Here is a 23,556-nt window from a genome sequence, read left to right as displayed (position 1 = left end):
TCTGTCCCTCCCAGCTCCCTGACTATGTATACTTCCACAACAAAGCAAATAGTTGACAAGATGAAAACCATGAGGTGAACCTTGATCTTGGGTTTTCCAGTAAAAAGTGCAGAAGACCACACACACATCATCTCTTGGCAAGAGGACTGGAGTATTTTCCATTGACTTACGAGTGACAAATGACAGAGTCATACAAGAGCATTATTGTTGCTGCCCTGTGCTGGGAAAGCAGTTTCCCAAGGGCCGTGGAAGCAATGAGTGTCCAATAACAGGACTCCCAGAAGCAGAGCCCAGGCTCGAGGCTGTTCTGGGTGAAACCTCAGAAGTGAGCAGTCACTCTGAAGAGAAAGAACAAGTCAGCTCAGAGTAGGATGACAGGGATAGAAACAAATAGGCTGCGTGGCTGGATGCAACAGTCTATTATACGCAAAATGCTGCATTCCTTGAACTTGGGGTTTGAAGTGACAGACAAATTTACCAACAGAAAATGCTGTGGTTTGAGAGATGAAATAGACAATGTACCGAACTCAGGCTTGCACATACTTATCCCCAGTGTTGATTCCAGCAAGTGTATGAGTGCAGAGATATTGAAGTATTTATGCCAGTCAATAAATATAATTGCTTAATCTCTATGTGAAATACAAGGAATGCTCACTTTTTGAAGTGCAGTGTTACAAGACTTATGAAGATCCAGGGTTGACCATGTAAGTCAGAAACAGGTTACCAGCACAATCCTGGTTTTGTGTCACAGAGAAGCTACGAGTTCAGCCCAGCTGATTATTTCCAACAGCCTATGATATTCTTTCTCAGTGTGCTCTCATGCAGGTTGGAAGCCTCTCTGTTCCACGATGAAACCTGGTTTTTAATAGTTGGTGGGTTTTTTTTTAAGCATTATTTATTTCAGGAAAACTACGCAACAGATTTTAATCGACACTTTATTTTAATGCAACACTAATTTTTCCTTTATGCAGAGACACATATCTTTTTCTTGTCATACGTGGCTAGCAATGACATATTACTCCCAGGCACAGCAGGAAAAATGTGTTTGACTCATTTGCAATCCTCGTTTCCTGAATGCCTTCCCAGAAAGCTTCCCCACCCCACCCCGCAGCACAGGTATTTTTTCTCTCCCTCAGATAACCCGATAAATACTTGGAATGGCGAGGACTCTTCCAGACGGTGTTACTTCCCAGCTGGCGGGAGCGGCCGTCGGGCGGGCACGTGCTGCCCTCCTCGCGCCCGGGCGCCTCGTGCCCATCCCGGCGCTCCAGCCGCGTGTTCCCCCATCCCGGCGCCTCCACGGCGCTCCCGGCTCGCGGGGCTCGCGACCCCTTCCCGGTGCGCGCCCTCTCCCGCGGGGGCAGCGCCCGGCCCTCCGGCCCCTCGGTGCCCTCCCGGCCCCTCTCGCTCCCCGGCCGCCCTGAGAGCAGCGGCCCGGCGGCGGGGCGGGGTGTGTGTATGTGTGTGGGGGGGGACAGGGGTGTGTCCTGCTCCCTGCCCGGGACACCGGGGGCTCCTCTCCCGGGCGGCCGCGGCTCACTCGCCCGGCTGTCCCGCGGCGGGACGGGTCGGCAGCTCGGCTGCCCGAGAGCCATGGCACGGGGAAGTTTGCCGCTCCTTCTGCTCCTGGCGGTGCTCGGCAGCCGAGGCCAGTCGCCGCCGCCGCCGCCGCAGCCGCAGAGAGGTACAGGGGAGCGGGGAGCCCGTCCGTGCCTCACCCGTCCGGCCGGGGCCGCGGCGGAGGAGGAGGGGGAGGCGACCTTGCCACCAGCCTCGGGAGCCCTTGTGGTGACGGGAGGGCCGAGGGGATGGAGACGGAGCGTGAGGAATAGCCCCCAGGCTGCAGAGGGGACCTCGGTGGCCGGGCCGAGGAGGGGCTGTGGCGGGCGCTGCTGCCGCGGTCCCGTGGGGCGGCCGGCGGGAGCAGAGCTGCAGCCCCGGCACATCCCGCATCCCGCGGCGCTGCCCGGTACCGCACACACGCTCTTGATGTCGCGGCTCGGAGCAGCGCAGTTGGGCTGCGCTGTGACTGAACGCGGAGGGGGGGCCAAAGCACTGTCGCTATAGTTGAGGGGCGGCTGGAGGATGTGTCCTTGTTCCCCAAGAGCCTCACGGTCTTTACGGGCTGATCTGCTGGCAGCCCTCTTCCACCCGGGATGTGCCCGTCTTTTGAGATCTCTGTGGTGGGGGAAGCTCAGCAATCTATGTTGAAAGCCCGGGCTGCTTTTACTTCAGGAGACAATTTGATGCTCTTATCCCGGTGTTAAAAACTAACCACCACTGGAATGGGGACAGAATCAATTGTATCCTGCGTGGGCAGTTAGTGTCTTACACATGCCATCATCTTCCATTATACAACGTTTAGGTGTATAATGGACACTACTGGGGTTTTGTTTGTATAATGGACACATTAGGTAACACTATTGGGGTTTTGTTTGTTTGTGTGTTTGTTAAGTTGCTGTTCTATGGACAGATCAAAAAGGGTGTTGTACAGGTATGGGAGAAATAAACTTTATTCAATTTCTCAGGCCTCATAGGAAATCCTTAAAAACATTGTTCAGCTCACAGTATTCCTTCTGGTGCTTGCATTTGCTGCTCTTTACATTTTTAGCCTTGATGAAATGAATTCAGTGAGGAGATACTGTGGGTGTGTCAAAATAAAACTAATTAAAGCCACTGTATTAACAGCTAGCTTCCCTTTGACCCTGATGTCACACTGTAGGTTGAACACTGTGGGTTAGGAATTTTTACAGTTTAGGGTTTACTTTGGAAAACATGGTGCACTGACATTTCATGAGAAAACCTATCTCAAACAGCTGTCTCCTTAGTATGAATTTTACCATGTGAGGATAAAAGACAGTTGATCAAGTATCTGTGCAGATAAAAACTCATCCACAATTAGACTGTGTTTAGATGATGACTTATTCGGAAACATTGAAGGCTGAGATTTTATAAGTAGAGAATTTAAAATATAGTAGATTTCCTCTTGCTGGTTTTTTTTCTTTTTTTTTTTTTTTTTTTTTTTGCCTGCCACCTAATCCACTTTTTTCAGCTAGAAAAATAGTGATTTGACATTTCTTTTAGTATTCTCTCACTCACACACACAGAGATACTTTTGGAGAGAATCCTTTTCTTTATGCAGTACTGTTTTTTTAACCTCTGCAGTGAAGGGATATGTTCATTATTTTCCTTTTAAATTAGAAGTGGGTGTCTTTGGCATTCATCTGCTGCATCACTGATATTATGTTATAACTTAAGTTCTAGTAATCCAGTGGGGAACACTACAACTTTTAATTAAATGTTAATGTGGAGATGAGACCTTCTAAACTTCACAGTTGAATTCAAGTGCTGGCCTGTCAAATTTTTATGCCATTAACTGTCTTCAAAATTTCTAAGATCTGTTGCAGCTGCTAGGAGGTGCTAGCACTATGTAGATGTCACTGTGTTGCTCAGGCAAAGAGGTAATGAACTCCTCTCTAATGCAAAAAGTTTGAAAAGTCTGACTTCACTGGAGTCTCAAGGGATTTTTAGCAAGTACAAGAATGTTACTGGATCCATGGTTTATATATTTAGACTTACAACTTTTGTTTTTCCACTTAATAGTTATTTGGTAATAACCATAACATTGGATGGTAAGTATTGCCTCACTAATTGTTAGCATCAGTCGGATGTCTGCGGAGAAAATTATGTAACAGAGCTGCAATGCTTTGAAAAACAGTATTTGAGACATGACAATGAATTCCCATGTTGTTTTTCAGAACAGAACAGTTCAAGAACATTTTGCACCTCAAAGATGAGAACAGTTTGTATTTCTTTTCTTGTTGCTGTTCTTGTTGTTGTTACATTATTTTCCCCCCATTTTTAAATTGTTAAAAGGTTTACTGTGGTCAGAAACCTGGAGTTAATTTTAAGATTTTTGGTTTGGGTTTGGTTTATTTTTTCAGCTACACATGTTATTAGTTCTTTTGTTGCTTGAACACTAAGTAGTCATTTCTGCTATGGTTGAACCCCAGCCATTGACCAAGCACTATGCACTCCCTCCACAGTGGGATGAGGGAGAAAATCAGAAAGGGTAAAGCTATAAAACTTGTGGGTTGAGATAAAGACAGGAAATGTGAAAACCATGCACGCAAACAAAGCAAAACAAGGAATTAATTCACTGCTTCCCATGGGTAGGCAGGTGTTCAGCCATCTCCAGGAAAGCAGGGCCTCATCATGCGTAACTATTACTTGGGAAGCCAAATGCCATCACTTCAAATGTCCCACCCTTCCAACTTCTTCCCCCCACTTTATATAATGATCATGATGTCATATGGTATGAAATATCCTTTCGGTCAGTTTGAGTCACCTGTCCTGGCTGCGTCTTCTCCCAACCTCCCATGCTCCCCCAGTCTCCTCACCACCATGGCATTATGTAAAGCGGAAAAGGCCTTGGCTCTGTGTAAGCACTGCTCAGCAATAACAAAAACATCTCTATATGATCATCACTGTGTTCAGCACAAATACAAAACACAGTCCTATACCAGTCACTGTGAAGAAAATTAACTCTACCCCAGCGGAAACAATCATAATTTCTCAGAAAATAGAAAAATCAGAACTAGAAAGGCATGTCCATTCTGTGACAGGATTTCTTTAAGGTATACGTAATTTGAAGTCTTACTGAAGTGCTATGTAATGTTCCTTTGAATCTTGAACCTTGGTTCATCCTCTTCGCTGTGGAATATGAGAAAATCAAAATAGTAGTTTAGAAAGTAATGAACAACTTGCTTCTGATCTTGAACTCATAGTTTTACTAAAAGGTCTAAGTGTCTGTCATTAGACAGAATGAAAGCTATTTGTCTGTGAAAGGTGTGAACAGTAGGGACAGGGCTAAGGAACATACACTGCACAGTAACTTGATCTGTGGTGCCAGCTGCTGACATCAGTGGAGATAATTCACGGAGTACAGGTGCTCTTAGCATACGCGGAAGGAAGTGCAAGTTGACTCCATGAGGTGATGTATATACGATGCTTATAATGTCGAAGTGAAATTTCTCACCCAGAACTGAGGAGTGAAATCAGCCTAGTGTTAACAGAGTATGACTAGTGTCAGTCTGTTAGGCAATGGATGGTGGCAAGTTGGTCAATATTTTTATGTCTGTCTGTAGGTGTGGGTTTTTTAAACAAGTTTCCAGGGATTTTAGTTCAAAACTGTATTCTCCCTATTATCTCATGGAAATGAAGAGTTACAAGATTTCTTCCCACCTACAAGCATGTGTGCATATTGTATTCTGTACTCTGAAAAGTCAATAGAAAAGGCTAATGGAACGTAATTTTAATGTTTCATATGCTGAGAATGAAGAATGTTTTGTAGACTTCGATTCTCTGTTTCCTGAGACAAAAAATGTCCAGATGCTTTGTTAATGAAATCTGGTAAAGCAAAAGTCAAGTTTCCTATTTCTTCATAGGGACCACTTTGAAGTAAGGTCAATTTCAAAAAATGACCAAGACTAGTCAGCTGTAATCTTGAAAGGGAGAGCATTTTCATAATGGATAACGGCATTTAAACATACAAGACATTCTGCTGACTTTATTTGGAGAACAGAGCTTGTAAAAATTTAGCTGGTAAATTTGCATTCTACTTTCCTGAGAAAACAAGGCTTAGATGGTTGTTTATCAGCTTGTTTTCAACCTAAATAAACCTAAATAAATTTTGAATCTGTTGTCCAATATCAACAAATATGAAAACAATATTAAAATCTTTAGGATACAATAAAACAATGTAAAAATCTTTAAGATGCAATTACTGAAAATCCATGGCTCTTTGAGAGAGAGTCGCAAAGTAGTTTATCTTTTGCGAGAAGAAAGGTAGAATTTAGCCATTATCCAATCCATTCAGTCTGTGTAAGTCAAGATGTGGAGGGTAGGCATCTTACAATGTGCAAAATTCTGTGTATCTTTTTTATTTTTAAATAGGAGTTCTTTAATCAAGTTTCCAGATTTTGTCACAGGTAACAAACCTTGGTCACTGAAGGCATACTGCAGTATAGTACATTCGGTGTGTCTTCTTTTTACAGTCATTCTATATGCAACTAAATGTTTTGGCAGATAAATTTTTGGTGATTTGGAAATTATGATTTCTGTTTCTTTTTTATTATTATTTATTTAAATGTATGTATAAAAGACCATGATTAGTTCTAGCAACTGTTTTAGCAGTATTTAGTGCTGCCTGATTAATAGGGATTAACCAGACCCAAAATTTTGGCAAATGCTGCTCTCAAATATATGTTGTGATTACATGTAACTTTTTACTTCAAAGCTGTTGTCCATATGACTTTCTGATAGTTTAATCACTGGCTGAGAAAATGAAAACAGACAGAATTAATATATGTTTCAGGTTTAGAATGTGAGAAAGGAAAACATAGTAGTTAAGGGCCAGCCTAAGGTATTAGAAATAGGTAGAATTTTCCAGACTGACTGGAGACATGAATATGTGAGTTTTTTGTGTACTTGCTTTAACTAGAAATAACCACAGCCAAACTGAATGAGGCAGGCCTTGTACAAGAATGTGTGAATTTTTCCAAGTAACAATTAGGAACATAAGATGATAAGATGCACTTTATGTTTAACCCCCTTATTATTAATTTTTCCTCCAAGTTTTTTATATGAGTCATTCTTATTAGTCTTGAAATACTAAAGTCAGAACAGGGGTTCTTTAACCTGTTCCAGAAATCCGCTTTAAAATAATACAGCAAACAATCATTTTTAATTAATTCAGTCTGGAGGAAGGAATCCACCCACACATGTTCTAATTTCTTATCCAGCTACTTGGACTGACAGTTTTTTGAGATTATAGTATTTTGGAATAAGAGGCAGCATGAATTCCTGGTGCAGGGTTGCTTTTTCTTTTCTTTTCTGTTTTTTCTTTTTTCTTTTTTTTTCCCCTCTAGAAGTCCAGACTCCTTATATTTATAGGTCAGGAATGGTGATAGGACACAAATACATGCAAATGTGAACTGACGTGTATGCCTGATTATCTCCTTTCCTTTCCCAACTTTTTTCATAACTCCTTAATTACTGGATATTTTTCTTCTGAGTAAGGGTTCTGTCTAGAGTATGAGAGGTCATTATGACACACACTTGGGCTTCAGTAACAAATAATACAAACCAAATCTTCCTTACATATGTAAAATGCAGACCTATACGTTATGTTTGTTAAACTTTATATTTATTCCATCCATGTGTTTGAAATGGGAAAGTGAACTCTTTATGTTTACTGGTGAAGCTATTTCCTGAGCTGGTTCCTGCTGGTTTTATTTATTCTTTTTTGTCATCTACTGTTGATAGCCAATTCCTAGTTCCTGATTTTCTGCAGTTTCCATGTTTTCTTCAATCCAGAAATGTAGATAAAAGAGCTACTGAAGTAAATGGCAATGATTTTGAACCACTTCTGTACTATGGATAAGGTTGAGATTAGACTTTTTTTTAAAAATGATTTATTTTTATTAGAAAAATTGTAGGATTTCCAGAAAAAATAACTTGGATTTGAGTGATTTTTGTACTGACAAATAAAAAAGATCCCTCAGGATTCTTGCAACACTCAAAACAAATAGTTGTTACTACCCACGGTTTTTGCAGCAGTTCAGTGTCCATTAGTTACACCTTAGCGTCACAAGGATTTTTGTAGGACTCTTGCTCCCTGCCAGATTCCTCTAGCAGACATTATCTTTGAATCAGACCTTGTAATAACATTAGACTGTAAAGCAGCTGTAGCAGTATTATGCCAGGGAACTCTTGTGAAACCTCAGGAAGAATAATGAACATTCCTGCAGAGTGGATTATCCAAATACCATTACAATGCCTTGTTCTGTCCCAACTGACATATGTACCTACTACTTTCATAATTCATGGATTTGAGATGTAATAAAAAAGAAAATTACCTAAAAGTGAACAAAATAGTATAAAAAATTGTTTTTAAAGCTATATAATTTATTTTTTTAATGGCAGATGACTGTATCTCGTTGTTCTTCACCTACCCCAATGAGTGGGGGTGTTCTTTGAGAGCAATTAGAAAGAATCAGAATGATGAATGCCTATAAACCTACTGTGGGGTATTTCCCACTGTTACAGGAAAGTGGAGCAAAGCTGGGGATTGGTAATCAGGAGCTTAGAGGTGCAAGAAAAAGAAATCAAAAGCACTGTTTTTCTGCACATTTCCAGTGGTAGTAAGAGTTTATTTAGTATTCAGCTTGGTTTTCTGCATATATCCCGACTCCTCAGATGAACCCTGAGAATTTTTGGTGTCACTTTCACTCAGGCTACCTTTAGGTTTTTATGGGAGATGCCAAACGAGACAATTTGTTACTCCCTTTATGCTACCTGCTCAACAGCCTGCAATCCCATTCCACAGAAATGTTTGGGTAATCTCTAGTGCAAAGAAATACATTATATATTAACTTTCCTGGAGAATGTCCTGCACTGGGAATGTAGAACTATTGCTATACATTTGTTGCTGAATAACTTTTAGACTGGGATAAGGAATAAATAAATAGCATTATTTTTACATATTGCTATGTTTCTGAATATGTATGATAAAATACTGTGCTGCAGTGATAACTATTTTGTGATTAGTGATATTTGTGAGTAATGATAGCTATTTGGTGCATTTTCTAAAGCTGTCTGCAATGGTGGGATCGTAAATAGCCTAGGTTCCTCTGAAAGCTACAGAGTTCTACCTGACAAGAAAAAGTTTAGAGTAAGTAATAAAGTAGTATAATAAATTGTACAGGGCTTTTCTATTTGATACATGAAACCACTGGGAACAGAACATGTATGTTTGTACAAATCCCAGAGCTGGTGATTTGGAAGTGGTGAAGTTGCGCATCTCATCTAGCTGTGTGACTTATGCATGTGTTTTTTGTAGTGTCAACAAAAGGATGATTGCAGACCATCACAAGTACGTTTTGTGTGTTAAACCTTGAGCCATCATTGACAATACTGAATTAATTAATGTTACCTGACAAAACAATTCTCGATACTATTTCATCCCTGTGGATAATTTTTTAGTCACCTTTTATGACCATTGTGGAAAAATCCCAGTTGTGAATATAAGAATTCCCATATATAGTGCATAGCATAAAACGGTTTGTTTCTCATTGACATTTGATTTTGGTACAATTGGAGAATATCTTCTGTTAATTATTCTTTTTTTAAAGATGATTGAGCCCTCACACAAAAAGGGTTTCTTTACCATTGGAAAACCCCCCACATCTTTAATTGAAAAATATATTTGCAGTATGCACACTGAATTATTCACTTAGGCACAGTGTCTTTCTACAGCTGGGCACAACCTTCTAAATTAGTTCCATTATATTAAGGTTATGTGTTGTGTGAGTTTAGGGTCTGTGCAAGTGTCACTTTTGGTATGCTTATGTAGTAAATATGGTAAATATTTTCTAAATTCAGAGTAGGGAAGCTTTTACATGCATACCCTATAATCACTGATTATGCATGCAGCTTCACCTTCTTCCCCCTGCCACAGCTTTGACACAGAGAACAAGACAGTCATTTGCCAGAAAAATTAACAGTTCAATGCTTGTATCAGCTTCATAGCTTGTTAATTAGAGGGTAAAATACAATGAACCTGCTTGCCATATTAGTAGGAGTTATTTAAAACTGACTTTGAAGCTCATAGTTTAATTGGTGAAAGAACTTTTGTGATATATAAAAGTGATGGGGAAAGCAACAATAACAAATCATCATCTTCACTGGGAGCTTGAGTCAGTTCTTGGGGAAATGAGACACTGTCCCAGAAGGATAAAGTGGAACTCAGGTTGTTAGACTGGATCATTTGTGTATTCATTAAACGTAGACCTTATCTTTGGTCAGGTTGTTTAGTCTCCTGATTTCACTTTGGGCTGTCATTCTTAGATGATAATATCTGAAGGAATCAATGGATACAGCTGTGCTCTAATGTATTGGTTCGTCATGATGCTAACACATCTGTGGTTGTTTGTGCAGTACTTTGCTTCCACTTACAATATCTATTTGTTCAAAAATATCTATTTAAGTGTTCTGTGATTCAGAGGTTCTTATGTAACTACTTATTCTGCTGATCTGTTTTTTGCCTTCAACTTGATGAAGTCCCATAATATCATTCAGAATAATAAAATTGCATGTGTACCACTAGTAAGAGAGAGATCAGTGTTATAAGAGTGCCATATAGGCAGAAATAAAGTAGTTGAAGAGAAAAATTGTGGTGATGAGCAAACCAATGAAATGTACACAGTAATTTCTGTTTGTGTTTAGCATTATAGATGTCACAGACAGCTAATGTGCTCAGGTTTTGATCTAAACAGAAGATACAGGAGGAAAGAAATACTGATTTATCAAGTTATCAACTCTGGATGTAGGATTTGTTGTTAGCATGAAAATGTTTGAGGAACCAGCTTTGATATAGATTACTTAAGGCTAATGAGTGGTATCAGCTCAGTAGCTCTAGGAGAAATAGGTATTTGAATCTGAGACTTAGGGAAGGTTATAAAGAACTTGGTGGGAAAGTGCTGATGAAGTAATATCAGTATATAACTGATTGTTGAACAGGTTATATGAACACAGCCTCATTAGAGGGGAAATGGAAGCCTATAGATATGATGCTAATATTTATAAATGTCTTACACAGTAAACTTGTCACTATAGTCTTAGAAATTAATATAGTTGTAGACATAGTAAAGCATGGAATTAGTAAATACATAGATAAAAATGTTGTATTGGCAAGATCAAGAGTGAGTTTTTTTAATTATATGGACAAGCTGTCAAAGAATTTATATTAGACATATTAATAAAGTCTATTGTAGCAGACCTGCATTTTCAGAAGAGCATTTGAGAATATACCTGAGTATCTTAAACTACAATATTACAGAAAAAGAGGAAAGAACTGAATTTATGGAAAAATTCTAACAAGATATATGCCTGTCTGGGATGGAATTAGTCTTGAATTGATAGATATTAGTTATATTGGAAGTTATTCAGTAATTTGTTGTAATCCTAGTATTGGTCTGCAGAACCGCTCTCCTTCACTTAACATGAGAAAATGCAACATTCAGTTAAACAGGATGCAGTCAATTCCTTGTGACTCGGTTATTAAAGATCCAGTAACTCGAAGTGTTCTGCCGTATCCAACTGTAAGCTGCTATCAGTCATCAGGAATTCCAGACCATCACTTTTCATGTGGATCTCACCACCTCTGTGGAAAATGGGACAACTTGTAGGCAGTCTGCTTTGAAAATAGTGAAATCTGTGGTAGCTTGAATGTAGACTGAGGTTCTAATTGTTCACCTCAGTTCTGTGCATTTGTGAAACAAATCGCTTGCACATTTCTCATGCAAGAAATTCTCAGTCTCACTTTTCCTTAGTTTTATTTGTAAATATTTTCATGGAAAGACTTATGCCTGGAAACATGAAGAAGCACAGCACAGAAAATGTCACTGAACAGGCAAGTTGAACAAGTTAGAAAAAGTAAGGCTTTGATAGAAGTTGTTGCAAAGTCAAAACAACTCCTACTGTAACATGGTCTTTAACTGCTTTAAGCTCTCTTCCTCTGCTATTATGAGTCTTTATTTCACAGAATCACAGAATGGTTTGGATTGGAAGGGACCTTAGAGATCATCTAGTTTCAATGCCTTTGGCATGGGCAGGGACTTCTCACAGAGGACCATGTTCCTTGATGCTTCGTCCAAACTGACCTTGAACACTGCCAGAGATGGGGCATCCACCACTTCTCTGGGCAAGCTGTTTCAGTGCCTCATCACCTTCATAGTAAACAATTTCTTCTGTATATTTAACCTAAATTTCCCCTCTTTCAGTTTGAACCCATTAATCCTTGTCCCATCAAGGATAAATCCCCCTTCAGTTCCTTCTGAAGAGTCCCCCTGGCTTCCCTGTAGGCCTTCTTCAGACACTGTATAAGACTGCTAAGGGGTCTCCACACAACCTTCTGTTCTCCAGGCTGAGCAGGCCTGATGTTGCTGTCATGACACAAGAGAGTCTTCTTCCCAGTAACTGTTGTATGGGCTATCAGTTTTGTGCTAAAGAAGCTGAGTGGCTGAGCAGTGTGTGCCTAAAGTTACTTGACACACCTCTAGGGTCAGATGTGACTGTGGGAGCCTTTATACTGCTCAAGTGTGTCACTTCAAACGTGGTTCATGAAGGGCACTCTTATAATCTTCTTGTCCCATAGAATAGTTTCCAGAAATCAAAAGAAATTTTGGCTGAAAGGTATGAAAATAAAGACTTCCAATTAACTGAAAATCCATTGATGAATTAATCCATTAATTGATCTAAGTATTTTTGTAATATAACATTTGGTTTCAAAGTGAGTCAACATTATTAGGATAATCTAGAATGTGATGAAATTAGTCTCCTCAGTCTGTTTCATAAACTCAAGTAATTATTAAATTTCATGTTAAAAAGCAATTCTATTCTCCACAGTAGACCTTTAAATCACTTCTGGAATTAGTTAAAAAATATAGCATCTGTCTACAGTGTGACAGTTCCTGTACAATTATTTTCTAGAAATGAAACTGAACTTATGTATTCACTGTTAAACCAAATCCACAGAGAGTCCAACAAAATAATTTTCTTTCATTCACTACCTGATTTTTCTTTATCTGACAAAAATTGTGTGATATGTATTCATTTAAGTGTGAAAGTTAGGTTTGTTTGAAGTTACAGTGAAATTCTTACTGGCTTCCTTGTGGCAAGACTTGAATTCCAAGTCATTATAGAGGGAGTATACCATGCAGAACATAACATTTTGTTCTGTTTTAATGTTCTTCTTAACATATTTGTGCGTAAGCTACAATGTCTGGAAGAATATGAGGGGCCAGAGGGTCCCAGGTGTGTCAGAATGAATTGCTGAACTGAAGTATTGCCTATAGTTGAAAACTAGGGAGTGAGTGGCTACAGAGAGCTATTAAGAAGCATTTAGTGTTGTTTTCTGTTTAAATGAGGCTTTGTTTCTATATTTGTATCGTCTCCCTCGACTCTGTAAAGGTACCTGAGGAGTAAACAAAACTAACTACCTTTTAAGATAAACTAATTGTGGAAATGGTATGTGAGGGAAAGCTCTTTAAAATTGCATGTACAGATCCATAGTAGTCTCTTTTGTTAGGAATTAAACTTTTCTGTGTTGAAGTTAAGATGTTTTCACTGTATCAACTGGGATGAAGAAACAGCTGTTCAAAGTCTGTGAGGATCAAAATATTGACATGTCGTCAGATGGTACTTCTGGAATCCCACTGTTCTGTTTCATAAACATTAATCACTCCTACATATGCACTTATGAGTGTATCTATGTTTTTTTAAAAATGTGATGAGGGGTAATTCCAAATAGGTATATAATTCCTCATGTGCAAATAATTCTTATAATTTTTACCTGTGCTAAGAAACTTTAGCAAAGGATTCAGCCTTTCTTGAATAAAGTATCTTAAGAAGTAAGCCCAAGGTTTTAGAGGCTTATTCTAAAAGAATTTAGATTAATTTTTATTAGCAAAGCTAATTGTATCTGACATCTTATTTTAGATTTTAAGGTGGATTTAATGTATTTAGTGTTGTTTGACCTAAAAAGATTTTAAGATGTGATATTTGTCAGTCTTACTTTCCACTAGGAAATATAATTAGCCTGAAAGTGAGTGAGTGTATTTGCTTTAATTTTTTTTTAAATTGGCAAGCACGCACAAGCTGTTTTCCTCCCGAAAGAAAATATCTTTTCCGCTTTGTTCTAAAACAAACCCTAAAACTTTAACCTATTTTAACTCTAGTTATTGTTGTTAGTGGATATTTTCTTACTAAAATCTTAAATCAATTTTTGTCCCCAGTGGGCTGTACTATTATTGGAGGACTTTGGTTTCATCACAATACATGTTGCTCTACCGAAGATGCAACATATATGATGTTTAGAATTACTGCATGTTACTGAGCTGCATTAAAATTCAAACTGAATTAATTAGCTAGGACTTTCAGAATTGGGGAACAATGTTGAGTGAATCTGTGTTTTTGATATTAGGCTATGGGCATAGGACTGAGATAAAGACCATGTAGTTTAAAGCAGACGGATGGCCCTTAGACGTGACCACGCTGTGTCAATATAGACTGCAAGGAGAAACAAATGAGACTGTAGCTATTCTGAGGTACTTTGCTTTTTTAAATGGTATTCTTAGGAGCATTCTTGAATAGAGACAGATCATATTTCCCACCCTTGTAAGAAGTCTTTTTGTGTTCATCCTCTATGGAATGTTTCTGCTTAACTTCCATTAAATTGAAATTACTTATGTCTATCTAAAATAGATGTGTACATGGAAAGTGAGCTAAGCTGTTCTTTCCACATTCATAAATGAGGCTTGTACAATGCTATTTAGATAAGTGCATTGTGCTTTTGATATAGTGGATGTATAATGGAATACTGAATTAATTTTATTATTCTATTAACATTATTCAATCTAGTAAGTTCATGTCTTCTGCCCACAGGTGAACTTACCCTTGGATCTGACAGTTTACTTGATATAAGACTTCAAAGGGAAAGATGAGGTGCATACACCTTGAAAAATTTTTTTGTGGTTCAGTCTTCAACCTGATAAAAAAGGCCTGGAAACAGAAGTAGTGCTTCTCTTGAAAATATGTTGTAGTCTAAGAAAAATATTAATTTTGCACCAACCTGTATCTTTGTCGAAAGTGACAGTTTTTACGGTTTTTTTTGCAAAGGAAAAGGCTCTCTTGTCAAAATGTACTTTTGAAAAATAGCAACATTTCTGAGGTCAGGTGCTCTATGGTCTATTGTTGCATTCAATAAATTGAAATGTGTGATGCAGGATTATTTGTTTTCCTTAAAATTTGTAAGTGATCTGCTTGAATTGTCTGACCCAAAAAGAGAGAGTCTGTGGTCAGATTTCCTTCCCAGATATGAGTATTCCAGCACAATATTCCAGAATACTCTTCTGGCTGATGTTTTTTAAGCAATGCATGCCATCATGCACAGATATATATATTTCACGTATATTTTGTTATTGCAGTCTTTGTAAATATGGATTATTAGCTCCACATGTATCAGTTGAGTAGAAAAATAACAACATGGCAAATATGTGGTTTAAAATATGATATTTGTATTAAGACAATCCTTAGTGCTGTAGAGAGAACGGTGAAGCTGGCCACAGAAAGAGCTGTGTAGTTAGAGATACTGTTCTTTATTTAAGACTACAACACTTCCAGTGTTCTTGTTCTACAAATTCTTGTGTGCTCAGTATGGGATTTAAAAAAAGTTATTGTTAGAGGAATGCTTGGTGTTTGCAGTCAGACCCTAGAAGGACAAGTAATGGATGAATGACGTAGAAATTTAGTGGCCTTCTAAATCAGGTCACAGCCTGACCTGTCTTTTTGTCTTTGATAACAAACTCTTGCAACCTTGATATTTGAAAAACATAAAGAGGAAGTTATAAATTTAAATAAAGGTTAAAAAATAATGCCCTACATTTGCATCTGGATTTTGTTACCAGTCTTAAAATGCTGGCCAGAGCAATAGCACGCTGCATGGGAAATCTGATAACACTGTGAATCTTTCAACTTTCTGCATTCTAATCTGAGTGTGGTTTCCTGTAGTATTGCTGATATGCCAGATAAAACAAGCTTGGATCCAAAATCAACCTCTGTTATAAATGGATGCTCTCTGTTATCCCTATTTGTCCTGTAACCCGTGATTAACTGTTCCCTATCAAAAAGGGAAAAACGTTATTTTTTTAATTTTGTGTGTAGGCTCTCTTGCAAATGGTAAGCAATTGCTGTTTACATGACTGTTTAGTTCAAGTGCAATTATGTATTATTTTATGATGCAATTCAGTGTAGAAATACTTTTATTCAAAGCAACATCTTCCAGGTTACTAACCTCTTTCATTTTTCTTCAATGGCCATAAAACTTCACTGTGGTGATGAAATTACTGTAATATGCTTCCTCTGAGTCCGTTTTTTTTTATTTAGTTGAAATGATATGTAGTAGATTACATATGAAGAATTAAACTATAGCAGCAAAGTTTAGTATGAACAAATAAATTTAATTATTCTACTGTCTCTCAGCGCTAAATAGCATTTGTGAAAAAAATACTGAGATCTGGTCTTTTCCACTCCTTTTTTTTCCTGTCTGAGCAGACTTTCATCAGACGTTTAGATATTAACTCCAAAATCCACATTTATTACTTTGGTGTTTTTCTGCTTTAAAATATGTAGTTAGATAGTAGTCCCCCCATCTCACTTAAGGATTTTCATATTTGTGAAGAAGTAGGAAAGTTTGAGAGGAATGCTACTCTCTTATGCTATAAGTTTCTTAATGTTATATTTCTCTAACAACTCAATAAAGCATTTTTCAAAACCATAATAATAATAAAAAAAAAGAAACCTACTGCAGAAACCCAAGCTACTGAGACATGAAGTGCTGCGACAAGTATCTATACTAGTTAATGTCAGGCATGTAGCTTGATTAGGGAGATGTTCTATTGATCATAAACATAGTTATTTTGTTTCATACGGCACTTCAGGGTACCAGTTTGAGGCACTCTGATTTGTCTTTTGAAGGAGGCTTACTCTTATCTAAATAGAGATATTAACTGCCCCCAGTTTAGGTGCTTTACTTTCTTGCCTGATACCCTGATATTGTTAGAAAAAAAGCAGCTCATGAGGAAAGAACTAATACAATTGAATGGTGGATTATATCATTATTGATTGAGACCAGTACTGTTTAGATAGAAGGGCAGAGAAAGAATAGCAATGAGAAAAAATCTTGGTGAAGTTACAATACACTTCTCATGTTCAAAGACTAGACTAGACTAGTCTCCATGGCTGAAAACTCATGCTTCCTTTTGTTCTCTGGACCAAATTAGTATTCAAGAATTCACAAGGGAACAGGTTGAGTAAGAAATGTAAAAATGCCTACTCCCTCCCTCTCCCCAAGTCATGTGGAATTTGAACCAGTTCCTAAGAGATGAAAAGCATGTATTTAAATCCTTTTGGGCAAATATGGATCGATATTGTGTACTGAAGCTATTTGGTTTGTTTCAGCGATGTATTTCTGAAGCCTTATTAGATGTGGAAGAGAGAAAAAATCCTCAATTCATATACCTTTGGTAGAGTTGACTTTAACTGAAATCTTATTAAGTAATTTTTGAGTACCACAGGTTGGAATATTTTGTCCCTAACTGGCTACAAGTACTGCAGGTATACAAAGTTTATACAACATACTAAAGTTTTCAGTGGCAAAAACTAGTAATAGAAACTAACTCCCAATGTCTTCTGTAGCCACTTTATTACACAGCTGTATTCACTGAGAGTTAGAGAGACATGGTTTTAATTTGCTTTATAGCTCAGCTTTTCTCTGAAGAAATTGTATCAGTAAAATATTACTTGCAGCTGTAGTTACAGTTTAGGGACAGTAGTTAGAGGTTGCTATTATGAAAGGACAAGGAAGCATATTTCTAGTTCTCATTTTGAAATGCATTCAAAAAGTAAGTATGATTGTGACTTCTGTAAAGCCAAGGGGAGATAAGAGCAGGAAACACTTGTCATAGTGGAACAGCATCAAAATGATAGTCTTCATCCTATAATAATTTAATTTCATCTGTCTAGACACTGCAGAAAATTCTGCATCCATGTCAGGAAATTGAGGTCTGTAAAATATACTATACATTGTAGAGTTACAGTGTCAGGGAAGAGAGGATGAGAACATGGCAGCTTTGATGTAGTTACAACAACATACCTAGGAACTCACAGTTTTTTTCATAATTTTTTTAGGGTAGGGAGGGTATTTAAAATCTGATAGGTTCCTTGTAAGCACTCTGACTTTTAACAAGGGGTAGGTTGCCACACACCATGAAGCTTCCTGAGGAAAAGTGGGAAAGTTTCTTCATTTTCTTTAGTTCTTTTCTTTAATCTCCAAGGGCAGAGGGTATGATCAGAATTTTTGGAAACCTGATTTTATGTTATAAAATGGAAATGTTGTGTTTCATTTGTGTAGCATGACAAAAACCAAATCTTGTTGTGGAGCAGCTGTGTGTGATTTCCATTACCTTAAGAGAATAGGTGTGGTTCATGCTTACTACCTCACTAAATTTGTGTAATTTTATTTGAAAGGAACTTGGCAATCTTATTACTGAACTTCAATGAACAAAGTATAATGTAGCTGTTTTCCTTTGAGATTTTCTTGTACATTGTGATCTAAAACTGAGCCAACAGAAGATTCTTGGCCTCAGTACCATCAGACATGACAAACAACTGTTGTTGGGAAGTCTTCTTACTCTTTGGACTATATGAATTGCAATTATGCATGACTCGGAGGTCAATGTTGAGGTTTTGTGTACTGTGGAGGGTTCTTTTAGTACACGTGGCAAGTGGGCTAGCACAATTCAAATGACTTTTCAGCATGCTTACATTTTTGATTTGTAGAGGTTTGATAAAAGGGTTGAAAATTAGAAGAGGCAGTGTTGGTGGAGCTTTTACATAAACTCTCTGCAGCATATGGAACACATATAACGTTACTTGATGAGCAGAGGACTCTGTGGACATTTTTAAGGAATGTCATTAAGGTCAAATGAACTCCAGATACTTGCTTTTTTAAAGCCTTTTATTAGAATTTAATCCTTTTTAATTAGGTGAAAGAACCACAGCTCTATTTTTAAAAAATATTTAAGTCCTAATGGGCATAGTGAAGAGTTGTGGACATTTGATTTACTATTTATACTCCCGAAAGCTTGGATGCTGTTTCAAGATTTCGGAAACCTGATAAGTTTCTGGATCTGAAGTGGTCTCTTTTCATGAATGGGGAAACCTTAGCTTACAGACAAATTTAGTTAGGCTTAGAATTTTGAAAAAGGTATCATTTTCTTTTACAGAGAAGAAAGATTCAGGCTTAAATGCAACAGTAGTGGTCTTGGAATCCTCCAGGCACTGCTCCACTATGGTGTTTTGATGTTTGACAGGAAGAGAATAGGCAAAGACAGTCTATGTGTCTGTTATGCTCACACTGGAAGTCAAACTCAAGAGGATTTTACCCTTCATGCTTTGACTTCTGTTGTAATTTCTAAAAAGCTTTTAGATTTTGGCCTTGCAACTTATTTTCTTATACTAATGCATGAAAAGCTAATGCTGCTTACATCTTTTTTATGTTGCTGTCATTTTCTCTTTTTTCTTTTTTCCCCCCATGGTGCTCTTTTCCTCTCTTCTGCTATATGAAATTTACTTGGAAATTATTTGGTATATAAATCCTACATTGTGTTTTCAAAGATGAGGTATGAGTGGGAAACCCTAAATCTTACTTTTGAGGCCCAGAATGTTCACTAGGCTAGATATTTCATTCCTTGAAAACCAGACACAGTGAAACATGGAGACAGCAGAAGGAACTAGGATGTTCCACTGACTTTTCTGCAGATTAGATAGTGAATTAGAGAAGATTTGTCAACATGATGCTGTAAGACAAATCCCTGTAACTATGGGCCTAGTTTCAAGCTTTCTATTCTGCTGGACTCTGTCAGATACAGGGCACTTTTGTCAAGGTTTTGTCAAGGTACTGTTAGGCAAGTTTAAAAGCTTCTTTAAATCTTGATATCGACAGTGAACGAGGAGGAGAAAGTAAGTTACACAACTCTGAATTCAATTTTCTCATGAAGCTTCCAATTTGGAACATCTGTTGTTCTCCTGGATGAGACAGTTTGGTCATCTGTGTTACTAAGCCCCTCAAAAGTAAAAATTGACCATATACTTGGAGATAAGTACTTTTTCCAAGATTGGGGCATTCCTACCCGTGTTTACAAAGACAAAGATCCCTTTTCTTGCCTTCTCTTTGCCTTTTTCTCACTGTCACTTGCCCCCACTTCTCTCTCTCTCCGTTCCTTGCTCTCTGACTCTCTTCTTCCTCTTTCCTTTCCTCTTTCTCATGTGTTTTGCATTGAAGCTTGTCAGCCAGGTTGGATCCTTTGTTATGTAACAGTTTAAATAAAATAATAGTTGGTCAGTGCTTAATAGAAATATAAAATTTTACTGTTCAGTTTTAAGTGAAAATGCAACATAAACAAATATAGCTGATAAAAATATTTAATCTTCCACTCTTAACACCTCAGATTCTGAATGTAATTTTTCCTCAGCAGCTCATACAGAAATTCATAGAGATATCTTGTTTTAAGGTATCATCCAGAGTCTTCAGCCTTAGGTCTTAGAAATAATTGAGGAGTTTGGTAAGTCTGTATTATTAATCCTTGAAATTTTGGGAACTTGAATTATGACTCAGTTCATTGTTCCACATCCATTTAAATGAATGACATTCATAGTGTGGAAGCTCCCCATATTCAAAACTGAAGCAGTTTGGTCTAAGTTAGTCTTTAATACTGTAGGACATCAGTACTTAAGGTTGAGCAATATGAGGGTTATAGCAGGGGATGAGATCATGTATTAGACCAACTAGTTTACTAGTTTAGGGTAAAATGAATGAGCTTTAAGGGTGCACAAGTCTTTGTTTAGATAAGAAAAAAAGGTACCTTACTAATACCTTTATCTCATAGAAAGATTCAGGAAAAGAAGTTTTAAGTTTCTGCAGCCTCTAACAAGAGGAATTGTTTGAAACCTCAGTAAATTCTCATAAAGTGGCATTTGTGATCTGCTAACAGCCACATTCCCTTGGTACAGAACTTGATTTAGGAAACCATGAGAAATGACTTGCAGGTATGGGGTGGTGAGGTTTATAGTGGAGGAAAGATCTTTAAAGAGATGAATGGCTGTAGTTTGGTGGAGAAATAAAAATTTCAGAAACATGAACTTAGAAATCTTCTTAAAGGCTTGTGAATAATGACACAAGTCTATTATGGACAGAAGTTACCTCTACTGCATGCTGTAGATCTGTCTAGGCATTTAAGGAGTAAGTATATGTGATTATTTTCCCTCTGGGTGCTATTGCTATATGTGCTATCTGGGGTGTCCCATATATTTTTTTCTAGCTTCTAAGGTATGCTCACAAGCTTTTCTAAAAATATAAGACACTCAGCTCCGTGTTAAAAAAGCAAGATTGTTTGTCTGTGGTATCTGCAAAGACATATATATTCATAAAGTAAAAAATATTCAGGCTTTAAAATTCACATAATAATTTAGATTAAAATGGCTAGACTTTGTCACGGAGAACATTCTGCTGCATGTGATGTTACATAAACTCCCTTTCTGGGGGCATGGAATGACTGCAATTACAGTCAATAAAGTATTGAACGTTATAGCTGAACTACACTGAAGTTAAGCTGCATTTGACAAAGTCAACAAGTCAATAGAGTACAGGTAACTCCTTCCTTCCCCACTATATTTGAGTAGTGAGAAGTGCAGACATGTTGTGAAAGTGCAGATAAATTGTATTTCTCTGCAGATGATCTCAGTGGTACTCCGGTATGGAAGATACCTTGGCTGTAGTTCTGATATATGGCAGCTCTGACCTTAACTTGGCGTGTTCATTTGTAACATGATGCATACACAGGGAGTCTTCCTGGCAGTGGATTCAGTGTTCAATACATTGTCTTAAAAGGTATGGTGTTTTATTCAAATGTTACCTTTTAGTAAATGTGTAAATGCATAAATGTTTATCTATACAATTATGTAGTAATCTATATATAGACTATCTGCTTGAGTATAACGTATCTATTAAGCACTGTATTCAAAGAATAGTGGAGATATTTTATATATTAAACAAACTAAATTAAAACAGAAAAGGTATTAGTTAAAGCTCAACCTCTTTCTTGAGCTATTCCTGTTAGCATCAAGTACTCAGAGAATTACTGGTAGTTTATATTAAGTAATAGTGACATTAGAATATTCTAAAGTGACAATTACTTGCCAGTATTATATAGATTGTGAAGTTGTAGAGAAAAAAAAAAAGAACGAGCATTTAAAAGGCTGAAATCCAAGACATTTGATTTTGTGCTTGTCTTCTTATAAAGTGCATTGGGGCTATGTTACTCAGTCAATATCTAGCAGCCAGGTAACTAGTCCAAAACAGGTGTGCTTGAAATAGCATAGATTTTTCAGTTCTGTTTATGTTTAGGTGCAGTTTGGAATGCTAATTGCTTTGACCAGCAACTGAGAGCTTTCAGTCCACTGTCAAGCTGCCATTTTGCTGCTTTGAAGTATTGAAATTGATCATTTGACTACCTAAGTTCCCTTTAGACACCACAAAATGTAAAATAGTTGGAGGAACTTATGTATCAGCGTATGGACTTTCCTTGGTATGCTAGAAAAGTCTTATCTAGGCAAAAAAGTGAAATCTGATCTGTTGAATGCTGTGTGCTTGTTGGAATGAAAATGGAGTCAGCAAAAGGGGCCTGCCATTCAGTCATGAGAGACAAATGTTGTGTGGCTTGTCTTAGTGTTAGCTCTTCACCGAATAAATGAGTAAGTAAGAGCAATCGTATTAAAAATTTTGGGAACTCCCAGAAAAGGAGGGACTTGGATTTATTTTGGTGCCTGCGGCAGAAGATGATGATAGGCACATAAAGAGTTGAAAAACAGTTGTTCTTTTCTGAGAAGTAGGAACAGGATGAATAGAAGGACTCAAGCAATCTTTGCACTGCCCAGTTCACCAACATATAAATTCCCTTTCTGCCAGCTTACAATGTGTTTTGAGTGCAGAAGGTAATTACAGTTTACTTGGAAGATACTTTGAACAATACTTAGTTTTCACAAACAGATGCATCCTTAGCTTTCCTGTTCAGTTTTTAAAATATGTTTATGTTTTAGTCTTGATTTTTAATAGCTTTAATCAAAAGGCTGTCATTTTGAAATTTGGGATTTGAACCTGGTTTTTATTAAAATCTCTATTGCCTTGCAGTAGATGCTTCACACTTTGGAATAACATTAATTGTATCTTAATATTATTATTTTGCTATGATGTATTATATTTAATGTTTTGCTATTATGTGTTATACCTAATATTTATGTGTGAAGTACAGAAATTCTTGAAACTTCAGTGTGTATGTTCACTGCCAAATTGTGCATTTGGAGTAAGGGTTATAATCAGGAGGTACAGTTACTCTGAAATACAATTTGATTGAAGAAGTATATGCATATTTTGAAGTTATGGTCAATTTATCAAGGCTGGTAGTCCATGTTACCATCTGCCTACCATCCAATCTATAATTTCATGCCCTTTATGTTAAAGTATGATCTGTGTTGCTTTTTAATTTCAGGTGTTATAAGTAATATATTTTTCCATAAGTTTCTTCAATGATTTCATTGTGTCACTCCTTTTTAATGAATTCTTTAAATACAGTAGGATATTTGCTGTTGGAAGGAAAAGGTTTCTAACAACCTTTCAGTGTTATATAAGTAGGTTGGACATGTCTTGCTGTTCTGCACTTGCAGAGTTTGTCACACCTTGTAGATAGTGTAACTTGCTTAAATGTGCAAGTGGAAGGACTGAAACTTTGCAGCAAACAACCTAAATGTTTTACTAAAGACCTAGTGTCTGTATTTCCCTTTTCTCATCTCCTGACTTCACCTTGACTCAAAACATCACTA

The 23,556-nt window shown here is 37.5% G+C and overlaps 1 protein-coding gene across 2 annotated transcripts in view; it reads left to right on the top strand.

Moving 5' to 3' along the window:
- Window positions 1-1,521: 1,521 nt before the first annotated feature.
- Window positions 1,522-23,556, top strand: part of LAMA2 (laminin subunit alpha 2) — a 352,955-nt gene continuing 330,920 nt past the window's right edge. For both annotated transcript variants that reach the window (XM_050315959.1, XM_050315958.1), the window contains exon 1: window positions 1,522-1,684. In XM_050315959.1, the coding sequence (XP_050171916.1) occupies window positions 1,594-1,684 (91 nt within the window). In that variant the 5' untranslated portion in view covers window positions 1,522-1,593. The remainder of the gene's footprint in view (window positions 1,685-23,556) is intronic.

The sequence above is a fragment of the Myiozetetes cayanensis genome, unplaced genomic scaffold (assembly GCF_022539395.1).
Source record: "Myiozetetes cayanensis isolate MyiCay16 unplaced genomic scaffold, myiCay2020 scf2-11, whole genome shotgun sequence".
Lineage (NCBI taxonomy): Eukaryota > Metazoa > Chordata > Aves > Passeriformes > Tyrannidae > Myiozetetes > Myiozetetes cayanensis.
This window is presented reverse-complemented; position numbering and strand designations above follow the sequence as displayed.